This window comes from Perna viridis, chromosome 6 (genome assembly GCF_037379345.1).
Source record: "Perna viridis isolate PV_CMFRI_1.1 ecotype Kerala chromosome 6, ASM3737934v1, whole genome shotgun sequence".
NCBI classification, from domain to species: domain Eukaryota; kingdom Metazoa; phylum Mollusca; class Bivalvia; order Mytilida; family Mytilidae; genus Perna; species Perna viridis.
In genome coordinates this window covers 287,025-303,956 of record NC_142450.1, presented here as the reverse complement: position 1 = coordinate 303,956, position 16,932 = coordinate 287,025, and the positions used below count along the sequence as shown (strand labels likewise).

The 16,932-nt window shown below is 33.9% G+C and overlaps 1 protein-coding gene across 10 annotated transcripts in view; it reads right to left on the bottom strand.

The window, feature by feature from the left end:
* Positions 1-16,932, bottom strand: part of LOC148613135 (dystrophin-like) — a 236,455-nt gene that overhangs the window by 182,115 nt on the left and 37,408 nt on the right. For 7 of the 10 annotated variants that reach the window (XM_088586300.1, XM_088586311.1, XM_088586302.1 and 4 more), the window contains 5 exons: positions 10,864-10,956; positions 10,390-10,481; positions 10,058-10,138; positions 8,949-9,064; positions 3,465-3,637 (listed from right to left, as the gene is read on the bottom strand). In XM_088586300.1, coding sequence (XP_088442426.1) covers positions 3,465-3,637; positions 8,949-9,064; positions 10,058-10,138; positions 10,390-10,481; positions 10,864-10,956 — 555 coding nt within the window. Of the gene's footprint in view, positions 1-348; positions 718-3,464; positions 3,638-8,948; positions 9,065-10,057; positions 10,139-10,389; positions 10,482-10,692; positions 10,759-10,863; positions 10,957-16,932 lie in introns of those variants that run through there. The other 3 variants (XM_088586306.1, XM_088586307.1, XM_088586308.1) reach the window with 3 other exon arrangements.

The following is a 16,932-nucleotide window of genomic DNA, read 5'->3' as shown; positions in this document are numbered from 1 at the left end:
TTTCATTTCTCTGTCAAAATATCAACACTGATCCATGCCAAAATATTCAACATAATACTTGGAATAAGTTTACAAACGAAATACATTTAATAAGCATGAAATTATTACAAAACAAATCTAAAGCTATGCAGTCTCCTCTAATATCAATCTGAAGCAATAAGGAATCTTCTTATATCTTTAATTGAATGCAATAGTGATAGTGCTTTGAAGATAGAGACATTCTATAGAGGGCCATAAGTGCTAAACTCTAATTAGTATTTTGTAGTAACCATTTCTTTGCATAGTCTCAACTGGTTTTATCAATAAATACTATAACATGACATATACATCACCTTAATAGAGGCCTACCTGTCAATTTCAAAACCTCATAAAGTTATTTCCTTCCGAAAATATTCAAACACATAGTAATATATCCATCACACGGAGAACCAGATAGATAATTAGCACAACTAATTATTTTTACATGGTACCACAAAGTCACAATAAATGTAACACAGTACACAACATCAATGAGCTGTGACAATAATGTGAAAGTTGTACAAAATGAATGCATCAAGACATTGCGAAAATGAACCAACAAGATACTGGGAAAATCATATTATGATCATAACTCCAAAAATATTCAAATACTTGACAATCACTATATTAACTAACGAACTATCTCAACATGGTAGAGATTAAATACGCCTCCGATAAATACATGAATGGTCGTTGTTTACTGAACACAGGTGAGAAACTCAGGTATAATCTACAGTGCTTTTCTGATTATCCCAAAATAAATGACATAATTTCTACCAATCATAATCAATTATACTATTGTTCATATGTCATAGTTTATTTCACATCATAGTAAATTTGTTCACTAGACCATAGTCAGACGTATATATATTATTATCATTATGTCTACTCCTTTACTTTTTAAAAATATTTTAATTTCTTCATCTATTGTAAGTTCTTGTTTTCAGTATGTTAAATAAATTTCTGAAGTAATGGCTTAAATGAAAAGGACCTTGACCTTCATTTATATCTCATAAAATGACCAAATGACTTTCACATTTCACCCTTATAAATGACTTAAATGAGACAATGCAAAAGAAGTTTTTACTTTGATTCTACTCCTGATACAAAAATTCAAAAAATGGAGAAAAACAATAACATTAAAAGATGTGTCTAATAATAGTAAAAGTTAGAGGTAAACACCATTATTAAGAGGTATACAGTATTTTATGTGAGTGAATTGCCTTTTGATAAACATTAATATTAGGACCCATTTTTATCGAGAACCTCATCACTTAAGATTCTACAGAAAACACTTCAGGACAGGTATCTGTTACACCATCAAGGACAGGTATCAGTTACACTATCATTTATTTGCAATAGGGTATTAACTTATACATCAGCAAGTAACAAGCAAATCACTTCATCGTAAATGACTTAAAACTGGACCAAAGTACTGTGAAGTACTATACATAGTTTTTACTCTAGACAAATCTTCCTGATAAGACCTTAACCACACAAAAGTACCATCTATAGACAACATTATCTATTAATATGTTACAGGCATTATAGGCTCTATTTACAGTTAAATCTGATTATACGAACTACAGAACACAGAGAATTTTATGCACAGATTTGATAACACATTCAGGAACATTTCTGTCAGGCTGGTGTAGATAGGTTTAGATTAAATACCTAATTTTGTTTTAATTATTAGCCTTTCACTTTATTACCATTATAAAGTTGTGTATGGATTGTGACAATCCCAAAAACCATACAGGATACCCCATAAGTGATTTTAACATTCAAATGGAAAAACAAGAGGTGCACAATAGCATCATGTTATAAAGAATCTGTGAAAGTTTCATCAAATTCCAATCAGCAGTTTCAGAGTTCTTGCAATCAGGAGAGGGTTGGTTCCCTTTGGTCTACTCATGACAAATTCATTTTTTGCATCAAGAAACCCCATAAGTCATTCAGATAGAAAAACAAAATAGGACATGCATAATGGCAAGAATAAAAAATCTGGCTTCATCAAATTCCATGAAGAGGTTTCAGAGGAGTTGCCAATTAGAAGTTGGGACTGACAATTACTGGTAGACAAATGGACTGACAAATTGACAGACACAATGATCCCTATATAATGCTGTTTTTTTTGGTTTGTTTGTTTGTTTTGTTTTTTTTTTTGGGGGGGGGGGGAGATTCTTTTTAAATGTTGGACTAATAACTTTTAAAATTAGTTCAGTTTGAGAGTTTTGTACATAATGTAAATTTATCTTAAAATCCAGCTTAAAATACAGATTACTAATAATTTGTCATTGGTAAGATAGATACAACAGCAAAACAATGAACAAGTAGATTCTCTACGACTTATGATGAGGATCCTTTCATCAATCGGAAGTTTCATTCAATCTACTATAGTTTTCAAGATATTGACTGAAAACTGTAAAAAACAATTTTTTGCCTTTCAAAGGAAATAACTCTTATATGGAGTTGCCTGAAAACTTGTAGGCCTTATAATAAAAATCATTCCATCAATTGAAAGTTTCATTCTATCTATCATAGTTTTCAAGATATAGGCTGAAAACTGTAAAAAAAGTCATTTTCTTCACCCCACAAGGGCAATAACCCTTACATGGAATCGTCTAACAACTTTGATCCTTGAAGACTTTGTAGGCCTTATAATAAGGATATTTCAGCAATTGAAAGATGTTGGTAAAACCTAACGGTTATGGAGATATATGCAAAAAAACTATGTATACTGTACGACTGCTATGTTCTTTTTTTAGTAAAGGCGGCAATGTTTTTTAACCAATAAAAAATCCAGACATTCATTTTGTTAAGGATACCCTAAAAAACCAAAAATACCAACTTTTATTGAATTCTGTACAGTAGTTTCTGAGGAGAAGATTTTAAAAAGTAACAAAAACAGCAAAAATGTAAAAAAAGGGTAATAACTCCAACATGGGTTGACAAATTTTCACCAAAACTTGACCAGATAGATCTCATCATGCTGAATACTTTCACCCAAGTCAAAATTTGGTTTCACCTAAAGGTTTTGGAGATACATGCAGAAATCTGCTGTCTGACCCCTATGTTCTATTTTTAGTAACAGCGACCATGTTTTTAACCGATCAAAAATCCAAACTGTAATTTTGTGCAGGATACCCTAAGGAACAATCATTATAAGTTTCTTGCACATCTATTCAGTAGTTTCAGAGGAGAAGATGTTTGAAAAACTGTTAACGATGACAACAGACAAGGGACACCAAGTTATGGCAATAGCTCATATGGCCTATGGCCAGGTGAGCTATAAAGGAGGGGTTCAGTCCTTAGTCTGGCAAAGGTTTATATAGCAAATAAACCTCTATAACAAGAATGGATATGTTAGAGACAACAACAAATCTGGAAAGAAATTGACTCAGACGACAGTGAAGTCATAGGGATAAAATTCAAGTGAACCTTACCTCTGATTTCTTGACATGTTCAGCAAACTGGAACTTCTCAGTAGGGGTGGGGACCAGTGTAGGCTGAGGGGGAGGTAACTCAGTATCAGGGATGTTGGAGTGTGGTAAAACTTGGAAGAAACACATCAAATACATCATCACTGACTTCTTATCAGGGTTATCAACATTTACATCTGAAAAAAAGTCACAAATCACAAATACCATAAGTAAAATTCACAAGTTCATTAACTTAGTTGAAAAATACAACACCTTCAAAATTGCAAACTTGCAAGGGCAGGAAATGGTTTGGATTGGCCTTATAAGGGCAGGAGATGGATTGGTAAATCCAGCCTTATAAGGGCAGGGATGGTTTGGTAAATCTGGCCTTGTAAGAGCAGGAGATGGTTTGGATAGGCCTAATAAGGGGTAAATCTGGCCTTACAAGGGCAGAGATGGATTGGTAAATCTGGCCTTATGACGGCAGGAGATGGGTTTGGTAAATCAGGCCTCATAAGGGCAGGAGATGGTTTGGTTAAGGTTAAAAATCTTCATGCGAGGCCAATCAAAATGAATTTCAAGATTGTCATCCCATTCTGTTCCTCAAAAACAGCCCGTCTAATTCTTATTTTTCAGAAATGATTATTTCAGTATATTTTCAGGTTTATTTCAGGTATTTACTCATGCTACTCATTTTATGCTATATTTTCACCATCACATATGTTATAGCCAGTTTAAATGAAAAAGAATAGGCTTTGCAATCATTTCCTTAGATGCATGCACAACATTTTATAAGGATGCTAACTTTGTTAGCAATAAGGTTGATGGAAATTTCCGAAAGCAACCCGTGAACCACAAAGTAGTATGTATATAATAGGGACATAGCATCAGAGACTTCCTATATTTGTGTAAATAATCAGAAATGTTAAATTGCTCAAAATTGTTCTGTCCAAAGTGATGTATTTTGGAAAAGACATATACCATGAGGAAGTGATTGTTTGAACTTACAACAGAAGCAGTGTGTATTACAAGAAGTCTCGTCCAATTAGTCCACACATCAAAGGTGCATATAATCAACAAAGTTAAATGTTACTTGACTAAAAATAGTTCCATCCCTCATAATCATAGCCTTGAAATTGTCAATGTGTATTCAGTCCACAAGATCTTAAATCAACACTTTTGACTGAAAATCAATTGATCAATCAACAAGTATTACATAAACAGATTGCTTACCAGATGGAAATGACTTAAACAAACTGTTTGTTTAACCAATATTCAAACAAGATCAATCCTTCTCTATTGTATAAGCTGCTGTGTACTAACCCAATATTCTCAAACAATAAAATTAATATCACAACTAATCATTTAAGTCAAGTTGCATACAAGCTATCCACAAAAGCTATCCATACAAGCTATCCACATATAATTTAATTTGATAGTTTATTTCTCATCTGTGCAATATAAGTTATTTTCAATATATTAACTTGGTACTGTGACATCATTAACGTCAATCGGTTCACAGTAAGCAATTCAAATAATGCCAAACTAAATAAAGTGACAAATCTTTGACTTTAATTGATTAGGAATTAAATCATAAGGATAGTTTTTAATTTTTGACCTTTATGCTTGCATAACCAACTTTTGGGCAGTTTACGCTTGTTCATGAACTGCTTTGCTGCCCAAAAGTTGCTTTATCACATAACCTGGTCAAGAATTAAAAACAATCCTTAAATACCCACAATACAAGGTATCCACGTAATACACCAAGGGTCCGGAAATTTCGACAGCCTGTATCGGACATTTTATCAAATTTCAGCAGATGTTTGTGTCAGTCTTTTAACTGCCTAGATCGAGAATAAACTGTAAAAACCCTTTTTTTGTAGTTATTTAAAGATAAATATTGGAATTTGTGTTATTCCATCACATACTCTGTCTTTTACAAAATATCTGAACAAGTGAACGAGTTCGGTTTCGACCACACCTGGATGTTCTGACATGTAAATAAAACACTGTGTCCCTCGACTTTTTCATCACATCAGCAAACAGCTGAAAACTTCTGAGTGATGAAAAAAATGTTGATTGTTTTAATAAAATCACAAATATATTTTGATGTATATTGATTTGAATGGATTGTTGATTTTTGTATTAAAAAGATCCAATTGACGAATTAATAATTACAAACTATCACTGATTCGTAGTTTCAGCACCATGTGCTTTCATTGAAAGATTGATGGGAAAATGATGGATTTGTCTAATGTAAATCAAGTAATAGATTATAAAATTCTCTGAGTCGTCAATGGTTCTGTACATGTAGCGTTAATTTAATTATCAACTAATCAGTTACAGGTAAAATCACAGTCACAGGTGGCTGCACATTGGCTAATTAATATTGACGTACTGTCAAATAATTTCCTATAAACAATTAGGAGACAAGTAGACAAGATGTTTATACAGTAATAGAACCATGCTGACTAATTTACAAGGGATGAACATTTTTTTATGTCCAACATTGGAAAATGGTTGTCAGTCATTTGCAAATTTTGTCAGTCAATGACCAGCCTTTTCTGACCGTTTCTGGATCCTTGGTATACACATCAAATGAACTATCCACATTATACCCACCATACAAGCTATCCTCTTATATATATCAAATAGATGACCATAAGAGAAGGGAAAATAATGTAAAATGTGATGACAAATTTGTGCAGAAAGACAGTAGTTTGTAGTCATAAGAACATATTCTTATAAAATATGTATTTTGTACATGAAATCACATGAAAACATATATTTACTGTTTGATCTGTGTACTCATGTTTTTCAAGTCAAATTAATCTTTCAGTCCAGTACATATGTTTACTGTTTGATTTGAGTACACCTGTTTTTCAAGTCTAACTAATCTTACAGTCCAGTACATATGTTTACTTTTTGATTTCAGTACACGTTTTTCAAGTCAAATTAATCTTTCAGTCCAGTACATATGTTTACTGTTTGATTTGAGTACACAGTACACGTTTTTCAAGTCAAATTAATCTTTCAGTCCAGTACATATGTTTACTGTTTGATTTGAGTACACATGTTTTTCAAGTCAAATTAATCTTTCAGTCCAGTACATATGTTTACTGTTTGATTTGAGTACACATGTTTTTCAAGTCAAATTAATCTTTCAGTCCAGTACATATGTTTACTTTTTGATTTGAGTACACAAGTTTTTTCAAGTTAATCTATACAATACATATGGCTGATAGTTGAAAAACTTGTGTTGCAATCTTTCCTATAAGTAGCTTCAATTATTGATAGAACTGTATCAGCGAGCAAGGGTCCACTGGGAGAGTGGGCTTTCTTCTCTGAAGTTCCATTGATGAAATAGAAGAAACTGGAAATCCCACCCTTTTCAAAATTTCTAAATCCACTACTTACAAGAATACTTATTGCTTATAAGACACACTGCCTTGGTGAAACAGCACTTAGTGTTTTGTATTTAAAATTTTAATTCTGAGTGACTTTACTATCAATGACATAAAATCTAAATGTTAATGCTTATAACTTTTAATTGATTTAATGATCTTTCATGTCAATTTCTTGTTTATTTTTTACTTTGATTTCCATGTTAATTGTTAGTCTTCAATGCCACTGTCATATAGCTTTATCTTAATGTCATGTAAAAACAGACTAACCAAAACTTATATATAAATGTAACAGACAATTCAAAATCTATTTTTGGATATTTCATTTGAATTCAGCTAATAAAGTCTCTTGTTTTCATTGAATAACTTAAAATAGATGTGCAGTTCATATCAACAATATATTAAAGAACTGGTTAAGGGGAGACAACTCATTTCAATCAAGATATCTATACACTGTATCTGCTTTAATTTTAAATGCCTATATTTTTAATATCCACAAATTTTATTTAAAAGAAATTATTAGTTTAATTCATTCAGAGAAACAAATCACCACTAATCAATATCCAAGCCAGCAAGCTGTAAGACTCTTATTTTCTCAATTTACCCAAGTACAATACCATATCATTGTTATAAGGATTACAGGTAGGTGTCATATTTTTATTCATGTTTATGACAAGGATATTCCTAATTTCAGCAATGTGAGACCCTCAGGTAAGACATAGAAATTTCAGACATCCTCAGGTAAGACAGAGAAATCTCAGACCACTTCAGGTATGACAAAGAAATCTCAGAGAACCTCACATAAGACAGAAATCTCAGAGACCCTCAGGTAAGACTTGATAATCTCAGACACCCTCGGATAGGACTTTCTGTTACAAATGAAATCATAGACACCTAAGTGTCTGATTTCTCTTGTGCAAGATTTCTCTGTCTTGCACACTAGGAAATCTCAAACACCCTCATGTAAGACATCTCTGTGGAGACTAAATAATCCCAGACAAACTCAGTTAAGATTTCTCTGTCAAAGACACTAGAAATGACACAAAATATACACATTTACAAAGACACTAGAAATGAAACAAATAAATGTTTTCACAGACACTAGTCATTTGTAGTCATTTTCCCAACATTGTCAGGCTCTGTAAGTTTATATACAGTAATTGTAGTCATTTTTCCCACACCGTCAGGCTCTGTAAGTTTATATACAGTAATTGTAGTCATTTTTCCCCACACTGTCAGGTTCTGTAAGTTTATATACAGTAATTGTAGTCATTTTCCCCACAGTTAGGTTCTGTAAGTTTATATACAGTAATTGTAGTCATTTTCCCCACATTGTCAGGCACTGTAAGTTTATATACAGTAATTGTAGTCATTTTCCCCCACACTGTCAGGTTCTGTAAGTTTATATACAGTAATTGTAGTCATTTTTCCCCACACCGTCAGGTTCTGTAAGTTTATATACAGTAATTGTAGTCATTTTCCCCACACTGTCAGGCGCTGTAAGTTTATATACAGTAATTGTAGTCATTTTTCCCCACATTGTCAGGCTCTGTAAGTTTATATACAGTAATTGTAGTCATTTTCCCCACACTGTTAGGTTCTGTAAGTTTATATACAGTAATTGTAGTCATTTTTCCCCACACTGTTAGGTTCTTTAAGTTTATATACAGTAACTGTAGTCATTTTTCCCCACACCATCAGGCTCTATAAGTTTATATACAGTAATTGTAGTCATTTTTCCCCACACTGTTAGGTTCTTTAAGTTTATATACAGTAATTGTAGTCATTTTTCCCCACATTGTCAGGCTCTGTAAGTTTATGTACAGTAATTGTAGTCATTTTTCCCCACACTGTTAGGTTCTGTAAGTTTATATACAGTAATTGTAGTCATTTTCCCCACACCATCAGGCACTGTAAGTTTATATACAGTAATTGTAGTCATTTTTCCCCACACTGTTAGGTTCTGTAAGTTTATATACAGTAATTGTAGTCATTTTCCCCACACCTTCAGGCGCTGTAAGTTTATATACAGTAATTGTAGTCATTTTTCCCCACACTGTTAGGTTCTGTAAGTTTATATACAGTTATTGTAGGCTACCCATACCTTCAGCATCTAGAAGTCGATCTATGTTCAGAGATTTCTCTGCTACATCAAATGCATGGTTCAGTCTTGTTTCTTTGTCCATGTTCAGTATATCTTCATATATAAACAAGTCTGGTCTGTAATTGTACAAAAAAATGCTGATTGAAAACTGTTGCAAAAGGAGCTAAGAATATTTTGAGAAAATATCAAAAACCATAACAACCTTTTTTATTTTCATATTGTGTTATTTCTAATTATTTTTTTACTTCAAGTTGATAGTTCTTATACACTTACTACAGTATTAGGAAACTGCATAATCTATTAACACTATCAATGATCTCCCTTGATAGTGCCAGCAATCACAAGAGAAAAGAACAAATCCTCAACATCATGCCTGAAGTGGTGGCTGAGGGGATTTAATCATCAGCATCATACCTGAAGTGTTGGATGAGAGCATTACATCCTCAGCATCATACCTGAAGTGTTAGATGAGAGCATTACATCTACAGCACCATACCTGAAGTGGTGGATGAGAGCATTACATCCTGAGCATCATACCTGAAGTATTGAGTTAGAGCATTAAATCCTAAGCATCATGCCTAAAGTGGTGGATGAGAGCATTAATTCCTTAGCATCATACCTGAATTGATGGATGAGAGCATTAAATCCTCAGCATCAAACCCGAAGTGGTGGGTTAGAGCATTACATCCTCAGCATCATACCTGAAGCGTTGGGTTAGAGCATTACATCCTCAGCATCATACCTGAAGTGTTGAATGACAGCTTTAAATCTTCAGCATCATACCTGAAGTGGTGGATATGAGCATTACTTCCTTAGCATCATACCTGAATTGATGGATGAGAGCATTACATCCTCGGCATCATACCTAAAGAGGTGGAAGAGAGCATTAATTCCTTAGCATCATACCTGAAGTGGTGGATGAGAGCATTACATCTTCAGCATCATACCTGAAGCATTGGGTTAGAGCATTAAATCCACAGCATCATACCTAAAGTGTTTGGTGAGAGTATTAAATCCTCAGCATCATACCTGAAGTGTTGGGTGAAAGCATTAATTGCTCAGCATTATACCTGAGTGATGATGAGAGCATTACATCCTTAGCATCATACCTGAAGTGGTGGATAAGAGCATTAAAACCAAGTCCATCTCTCCAGCTGTTAGTAAAATTTCTTATATCCACATCTTGGTACCTGGTAAGATACAATTAAAGGAAGATAAATACATATATCTAAAGTAAACAACATAATAAGGACAAAAAAAGCAATGTATATCACCATATAAATATTCTTCTAGAAATTAAGATTGTAACAATAAAGAAACTTCAATAAAGGATACAATACAACTCAGCTACACAACAAACAAAATTATTTTGACTGACTTAATAACTATTGGCAGAATATGAATTTCATGATAAGACTATTTGATGAAAGGGATTACATACCCTTCAGTAGATTGTCTACACCAGTTAAGTAAGGTCCTCTCAAGATTAGTCTGTCTTAAATCATCCATCAAATCCTTCATTACATCCTTCACCTGGTAAAAATCATAATTACAGTCAATAATAATAGAATAACCCTATTACAATGCTCAATATAAGTTTTATAGACCAAATAAATTAGAACTGACCAATAAAAACATGCTGACCAACACAATTGAAATTTTACAGTTTAATGACATAACAAAGTTGAAGAGAAAATAAGTAAGTTGATGTTCCACATCCATCCCCCTTTTTACCTTGACACACCTGCCAGTGAAGTATGATACTCCATACCACTCCCCTTCCCCCTTCTACCATGACATACCTGCCAGTGAAGTATGATACTCCATCCAAGTCCCCTCCTCTTTATCATGGCATACCTGCCAGTGAATTATGATATTCCACACCACTCCCCTTCCCCCTTTTACCATGACATACCTGCCAGTGAAGTATGATACTCCACACCAGACCTAATGTCAATTTCTGATTCCCATCTACAATGTCATTACTACTGATGTTCACCAACTTTATCTGAAAGGACAAAAAAAATTGCCATCAAAAACTTTTGTTTATAACGTAGATATTGAAACAAGCATCTTAAGGGGTATTATCCTATCAATACTAAGACTGAACAGAGTTGTTGTTGTATGCCCAACATAATTAAAATTCCTTTAAGGTGTCTTTTAATGCATAAATTTTGAGATATTTCTGGTGAACTAAACAGAAAATCATGGTATCAGTTCTTTATGCTATGGCTCATGTGGGTCACAGGTGTGATAAACTATCCAGATATGGTGCTATGCCTATTAAGGGTTAAGGGTGCTCTTAATTGTCTCAACATGGTGTCTCCACAAGTTGTCAGTACTAGATACTATATCTTTCAAAGGACATGGGTGCACTTAACTGTCTCAACTAGGTGCTGCACCATTCCAGGGACAAGGGTGCAAGAATCTGTGTCAGTACTAGATGCTACCGTCTTGCGGGACAAAGGAGTAATGATCTGTCTAGACATGGTGTCAGTACTAGATGTTACAACTGTTGAGACACAAGGATGTATTAATGTCTCAACTAGGTGCTACACTTCTCAAGGGAGTCATGGATGTAATGTCTCCACTTTGTGTCAGTACTAGGTGTTACACTTCTCATGGGACATGGGTGTAATAATGTCTCCACTTCGTGTCAGTACTAGGTGCTATACTTACTTCTCAAGGGACATGGGTGTAATAATGTCTCTACTTTGTGTCAGTACAAGGTGCTACACTTCTCAACGGACATGGGTGTAATGATATGTGTCAACACTGTGTCAGTAATAGATGCTACAACTCTCGAAGGACATGGGTGTAATGATCTGTCTCAACATGGTGTCAGTACTAGATGCTACAAATCTTGAAGGACAATGGTGTAATGATTTGTCTCAACACGGTGTCAGTACTAGATGCTACAACTCTCATGAAGGACATGGGTATAATGATCTGTCTAAACACGGTGTCAGTACTAGATGCTACAATTCTTGAAGGACACAGGTGTAATGATCTGTCTAAACACGGTGTCAGTACTAGATGCTACAATTCTTGAAAGGACATGGGTGTAATGATCTGTCTCAACACGGTGTCAGTACTAGATGCTACAACTCTCGTGAAGAACATGGGTGTAATGATCTGTCTAAACACGGTGTCAGTACTAGATGCTACAACTCTCGTGAAGAACATGGGTGTAATGATCTGTCTAAACACGGTGTCAGTACTAGATGCTACAACTCTCGAGAAGAACATGGGTGTAATGATCTGTCTAAACACAGTGTCAGTACTAGATGCTACAACTCTCATGAAGGACATGGGTGTAATGATCTGTCTAAACACGGTGTCAGTACTAGATGCTACAACTCTCGAAGGACATAGGTGTAATTAACTGAATGATATAAGTATTTGTACTTACATATAATGTATCTTATTTTGTACGTATCATGTTAAGTTGATTTAATTTTGTAAATTGAGATAAATAACAGTTAAGAAAGTTTCTAACACCAAATTTAAGTGATATAATCTTAATGTGTCAAAAGTTGACTTTAAATGACATCACTGTTACAAAACAATGACATTGTAAATGCATATTACTTGTCACTAATTCATATTTAAATGTAAAATTAATGTTATTCTAGATTTAAACATGCAATTTGGAAACACAAATCCTTGAAAATGTGTTTACTCAAAGTAATGCAAGTCAAGTAAATCCATAATTTATAATTCAATTCCACTTTCTCACAATAAAAACATCATGTTTCAATTTCAACACAAGTTTTTTGGTCCAAAAACAACTGACAAATCCTCTTTCCGATATAGTAACAAGTTGTGTCATAGAAAATTGCAATATCATCAAACAAGATTAGGCTTTAAGTCTAAATGTTTTTAAACAGAGGCTTCTATCAAAATATGTGTACATTTTTGTAATGTCACATTTCATTTTTAAGTCCTCAAATATCTAAAAGGCACATTTAAGTATTTGTCATTGATTTAGGAGCATTCTTAAAACATAAATCAATAAATCTAAAACAAATGTGGAAGGTCGGAACCCCTACTGAGACGGATAATAAAAGTTCAATTTCTTGACAAACAAAATTATACCTCAGTAGTCATTTGTGGGAAAGTGAGAAGAATGCTAAGCCTGTAAAAAGTACAAAAGTTCTTTTGTCAACTTTCTAAATAACCATAAATCATTCAGAAAGTTACAATTTTAACTAGAAAACTGTGAGCAAAGGTCACTTGGGGATACCCAGACATCCCCTTCCCCTCCCCAGTAAACCATAAAGGGCACCATGCCAGAAGTGATTTAAACATTCAGATGGAAAATCAAAATAGAAGGTGCACAATTGGATTATGTAATAAAGATTGTGTGAATAAGTATCATCAAATTCAGTGGTTTCAGAGGAGTAGCAGATTACAACAGTGGACAGATGAACACCATGATCACTATATACCTCCTACCTTTCAAGCAGGGTGTATAATAACAGTCATATCTAGGAAAATATAGTCAAGCAGTTTAGTTGAAAATATTTCCTACCAGACTGTTCTCTACAGATCAGATTTACCGTATTCTTCTGTGTATTAAGCGCAATTGTGTATATCAGGCATCCCCTTCTTGGCAAAGGAGATCAACAAAAAAAGTTAGTTTCCATGTAAAACGCACACTCAGAAGCGAGGAAAAATCACCAGCAGAAGAACACATTGAGTTGAAAGGATTCCAGTAATTTCCATGAAATGGTATCCTTTCATCATTAATCTTTCAAATAAAAGTATTTTGTTTATGTTTCCCTGGGTTTGCAAGTCATTTATTGATTAAAATACAGCAATGTACTGGATCCATTCAAAGAGTCAGCTTAAATGTTTACATTTCCTGTTCATATGCAAATCAGGTATTTCACTAAAACAATGGTATCATGTCTGACTGTTTATAAACAAGAGGCTCCCAAGGCCTGAATCACTCACCTTGTTAAAGTTCGTCTTTCAAGGGCAATAAATTTAACAAGGAGTTGTCCAACAATTTTGACTCAATAAGACTTTGGTAGGACTATCTTAAGGATCATTATAGCAATAAAAAGTTTCTTTCTATACATTAGAGTTTTCAAGATATTGGCTAAAAATTGTAAAAAAAATATTGTCATTTCACATCTTTCAAGGGCAATAACTCTTACAAGGAGTCACCTGACAACTTTGATCCCTGAAGACTTTTGAAGGCCATATAATAAGGGTCATTTGAGCTGGAGAAATAATTTTGCTAAACTTAATGGTTTTGGAGATATATGCAAAAATCTACTGTCTGCTCTCTTTGTTCTATTTTTAATAACAGCAGCCATGCTTTTTGACGGATCAAAAATCCCCACAACAGTTCTATGCAGGATACCCCAAGGAACATTCATACCAAATTTGTTCTAATTGGTCAAGTAGTGTCAGGAGAAGGTTTTTGAAAGAACTAACATTAAAAATAGCAAAAAAACGTCCAAAAAGGGCAATAACTCCAACATGGCTTAACAGACTGAAAATGAAAATTTGACCACAGATAGATCTCATCATGCTTAACACTTTAACCCTGTCAAAATTTGGCTAAATCTGTTGGTTTTGGAGATACGTGTATATGTGAAAAACTACTGTCAGACCCCTTTTGTTCTATTTTTAGTAACAGCGGCCATGTTTTTCTACGGATCTAAAATCCCCACATCAGCTCTATACCAAGTTTGATTCCAATTGGTCAAGTGGTGTCAGAGGAGAAAATATTTGAAAGAAATAACATTAAAAATAGCAAAAAAAATCGAAAAAGGGCAATAACTCCAACATGGCTTAACAGATTGAAATGAAAATTTGAATACAGATAGATCTCATCATGCTGAACGCTTTAAACCTACCCCTACCCCTCCCCGTTAGAATTTGGTTAAACCTAATGGTTTTGGTAATATATATGCGAAAAACTACTGTCTGACTCCTATGTTCTATTTTAAGTAACGGCTATGTTTTTCTACGGATCAAAAATCCCCACATCTGTTCTATGCAGGATACACCAAGGAATAATCATACCATGTTTAGTTCCAATTGGTCAAATAGTGTCAGAGGAGAAGAGTTTTGAAAAATTGTTAACAACTACGACAGTCGCCAAGTGATGGCAATAGCTCACATGGCCTTTGGCAAGGTGAGCTAAAAAAAGATGTTTAAATTTACCAAGCTTGTGTATTGATATTTGACATCAGGAAACAGTTCATCAAGTGGATTAAAGGATTAGTGACAATTGTTTTCACCTTTTAAATTGAACTTTTGATAATTAAATGACAATGGACCCAAGGACAGGTTGGCTCTCCCATTATTGTGTATTCAACAGACCACTGCACACAGGTGAAGAAATTATAATTAGGATGGCATGTATTGAGAGAAACATAATAAGCCAGTCGAGGTTTTTTGTACAAACTATGAAATTCAAGAAAACAGCATTGATGGAAATGTATTAAATCTATTAAATAGCAGTAAAATTGTTCTCAAAAATACAAAATGGCTCCAAGTTGTCTTCCATTGACAACTTCTATTCTCATTCCCAAAAATTATGACTCCAGAAAAAAAATCTAGAAACTCACTGTTTTGGTGCATATCGTGCACACACTGTCCCCCACCCCTGGAAAAAAAGAACAAGTTGAAAAAAGCGTGGTATACATGGAAGAATACTGTAACCTAACCTCATACTTTGAATTGGTTCTAATAGGAGATACTGGATGGCTTCACACTTCTTATCAACCTGTGCATGATGGGAGATACTGGATGGCTTCACACTTCTTATCAACCTGTGCATGATGGGAGATACTGGATGGCTTCACACTTCTTATCAACCTGTGCATGATGGGAGATACTGGAGGGCTTCACACTTCTTATCAACCTGTGCATGATGGGAGATACTGGATGGCTTCACACTTCTTATCAACCTGTGCATAATGGGGGATACTGGAGGGCTTCACACTTCTTATCAACCTCTGCATGATGGGGGATACTGGATGGCTTCACACTTCTTATCAACCACTGCATGATTCTTCATGTACTTAATGTTACTATTTGGTGATATTTACAACAGTTTATTTAGGAGTGAAACCCAAGAATATCACCTTAACAAGTCCTTACAATACAAAAGTGATGAATAATTGGGTTTGTTATTTTAGATTTTATACTACTGGTACATGATAAAGAGCAAAAATTCGGTCTAAATGAATTTACTCCTCACTGTAAACTAATAAACTCTATATCAATTAAAGCAAAATGTTGGGTTTTGGGGTTTTCTGCATGAAATTGCAAAAATTATTATTTTTTTGTTTAAAACTGTCAGACAAAAACCTATAAACAATTTCTAATAATGTCCATTTAAAGCTCCCTTCCAACATGGCAACTTGTTTAACAGTTTAAAGTCTGGGAAATAGACATTCATAAGGAATGTCTATACATTCGGTATAAGTGGCCAATTACCTATCCAAAATGCACAAATAATGTGATATTGACAGTAATTCTATCCAACAAAACTGAATGTTAGAGTAATTTCATACAGATTGACACCATTTTGTACTGTACAACTACATAGCAAAAGGAAACAGATAATTTGGAGCAATTTGGTGAAATAATGAGTCACATACAATAATTCCAGTCATAACAGGAATTCAGGATGTTGCTTATCAAAATACATTTAGTTTTGAAAATTACTATATTTGAAGGACTAATATAAAATTATTCCAAAAACAAAAAAGTGCCATATAAGTCATGTTTTGACCAATTTTAGTTATCTGTGATGATATTTTTAATTGCCAGAAAAAACTAAGTGAGAAAATCTGTTGAAGGATGAGTATAAGGATGAAAAAATAAACAAGAAAACAAAAAGATCTTACACAGACAGACAGACAGTAATGATGAAAGATTTTGATTTCAGAGGGTTAAAAAAATATAGATAAGCAAAAGGAAAGGCGATGGATAGAAGAACAGGCAGACAGACAGC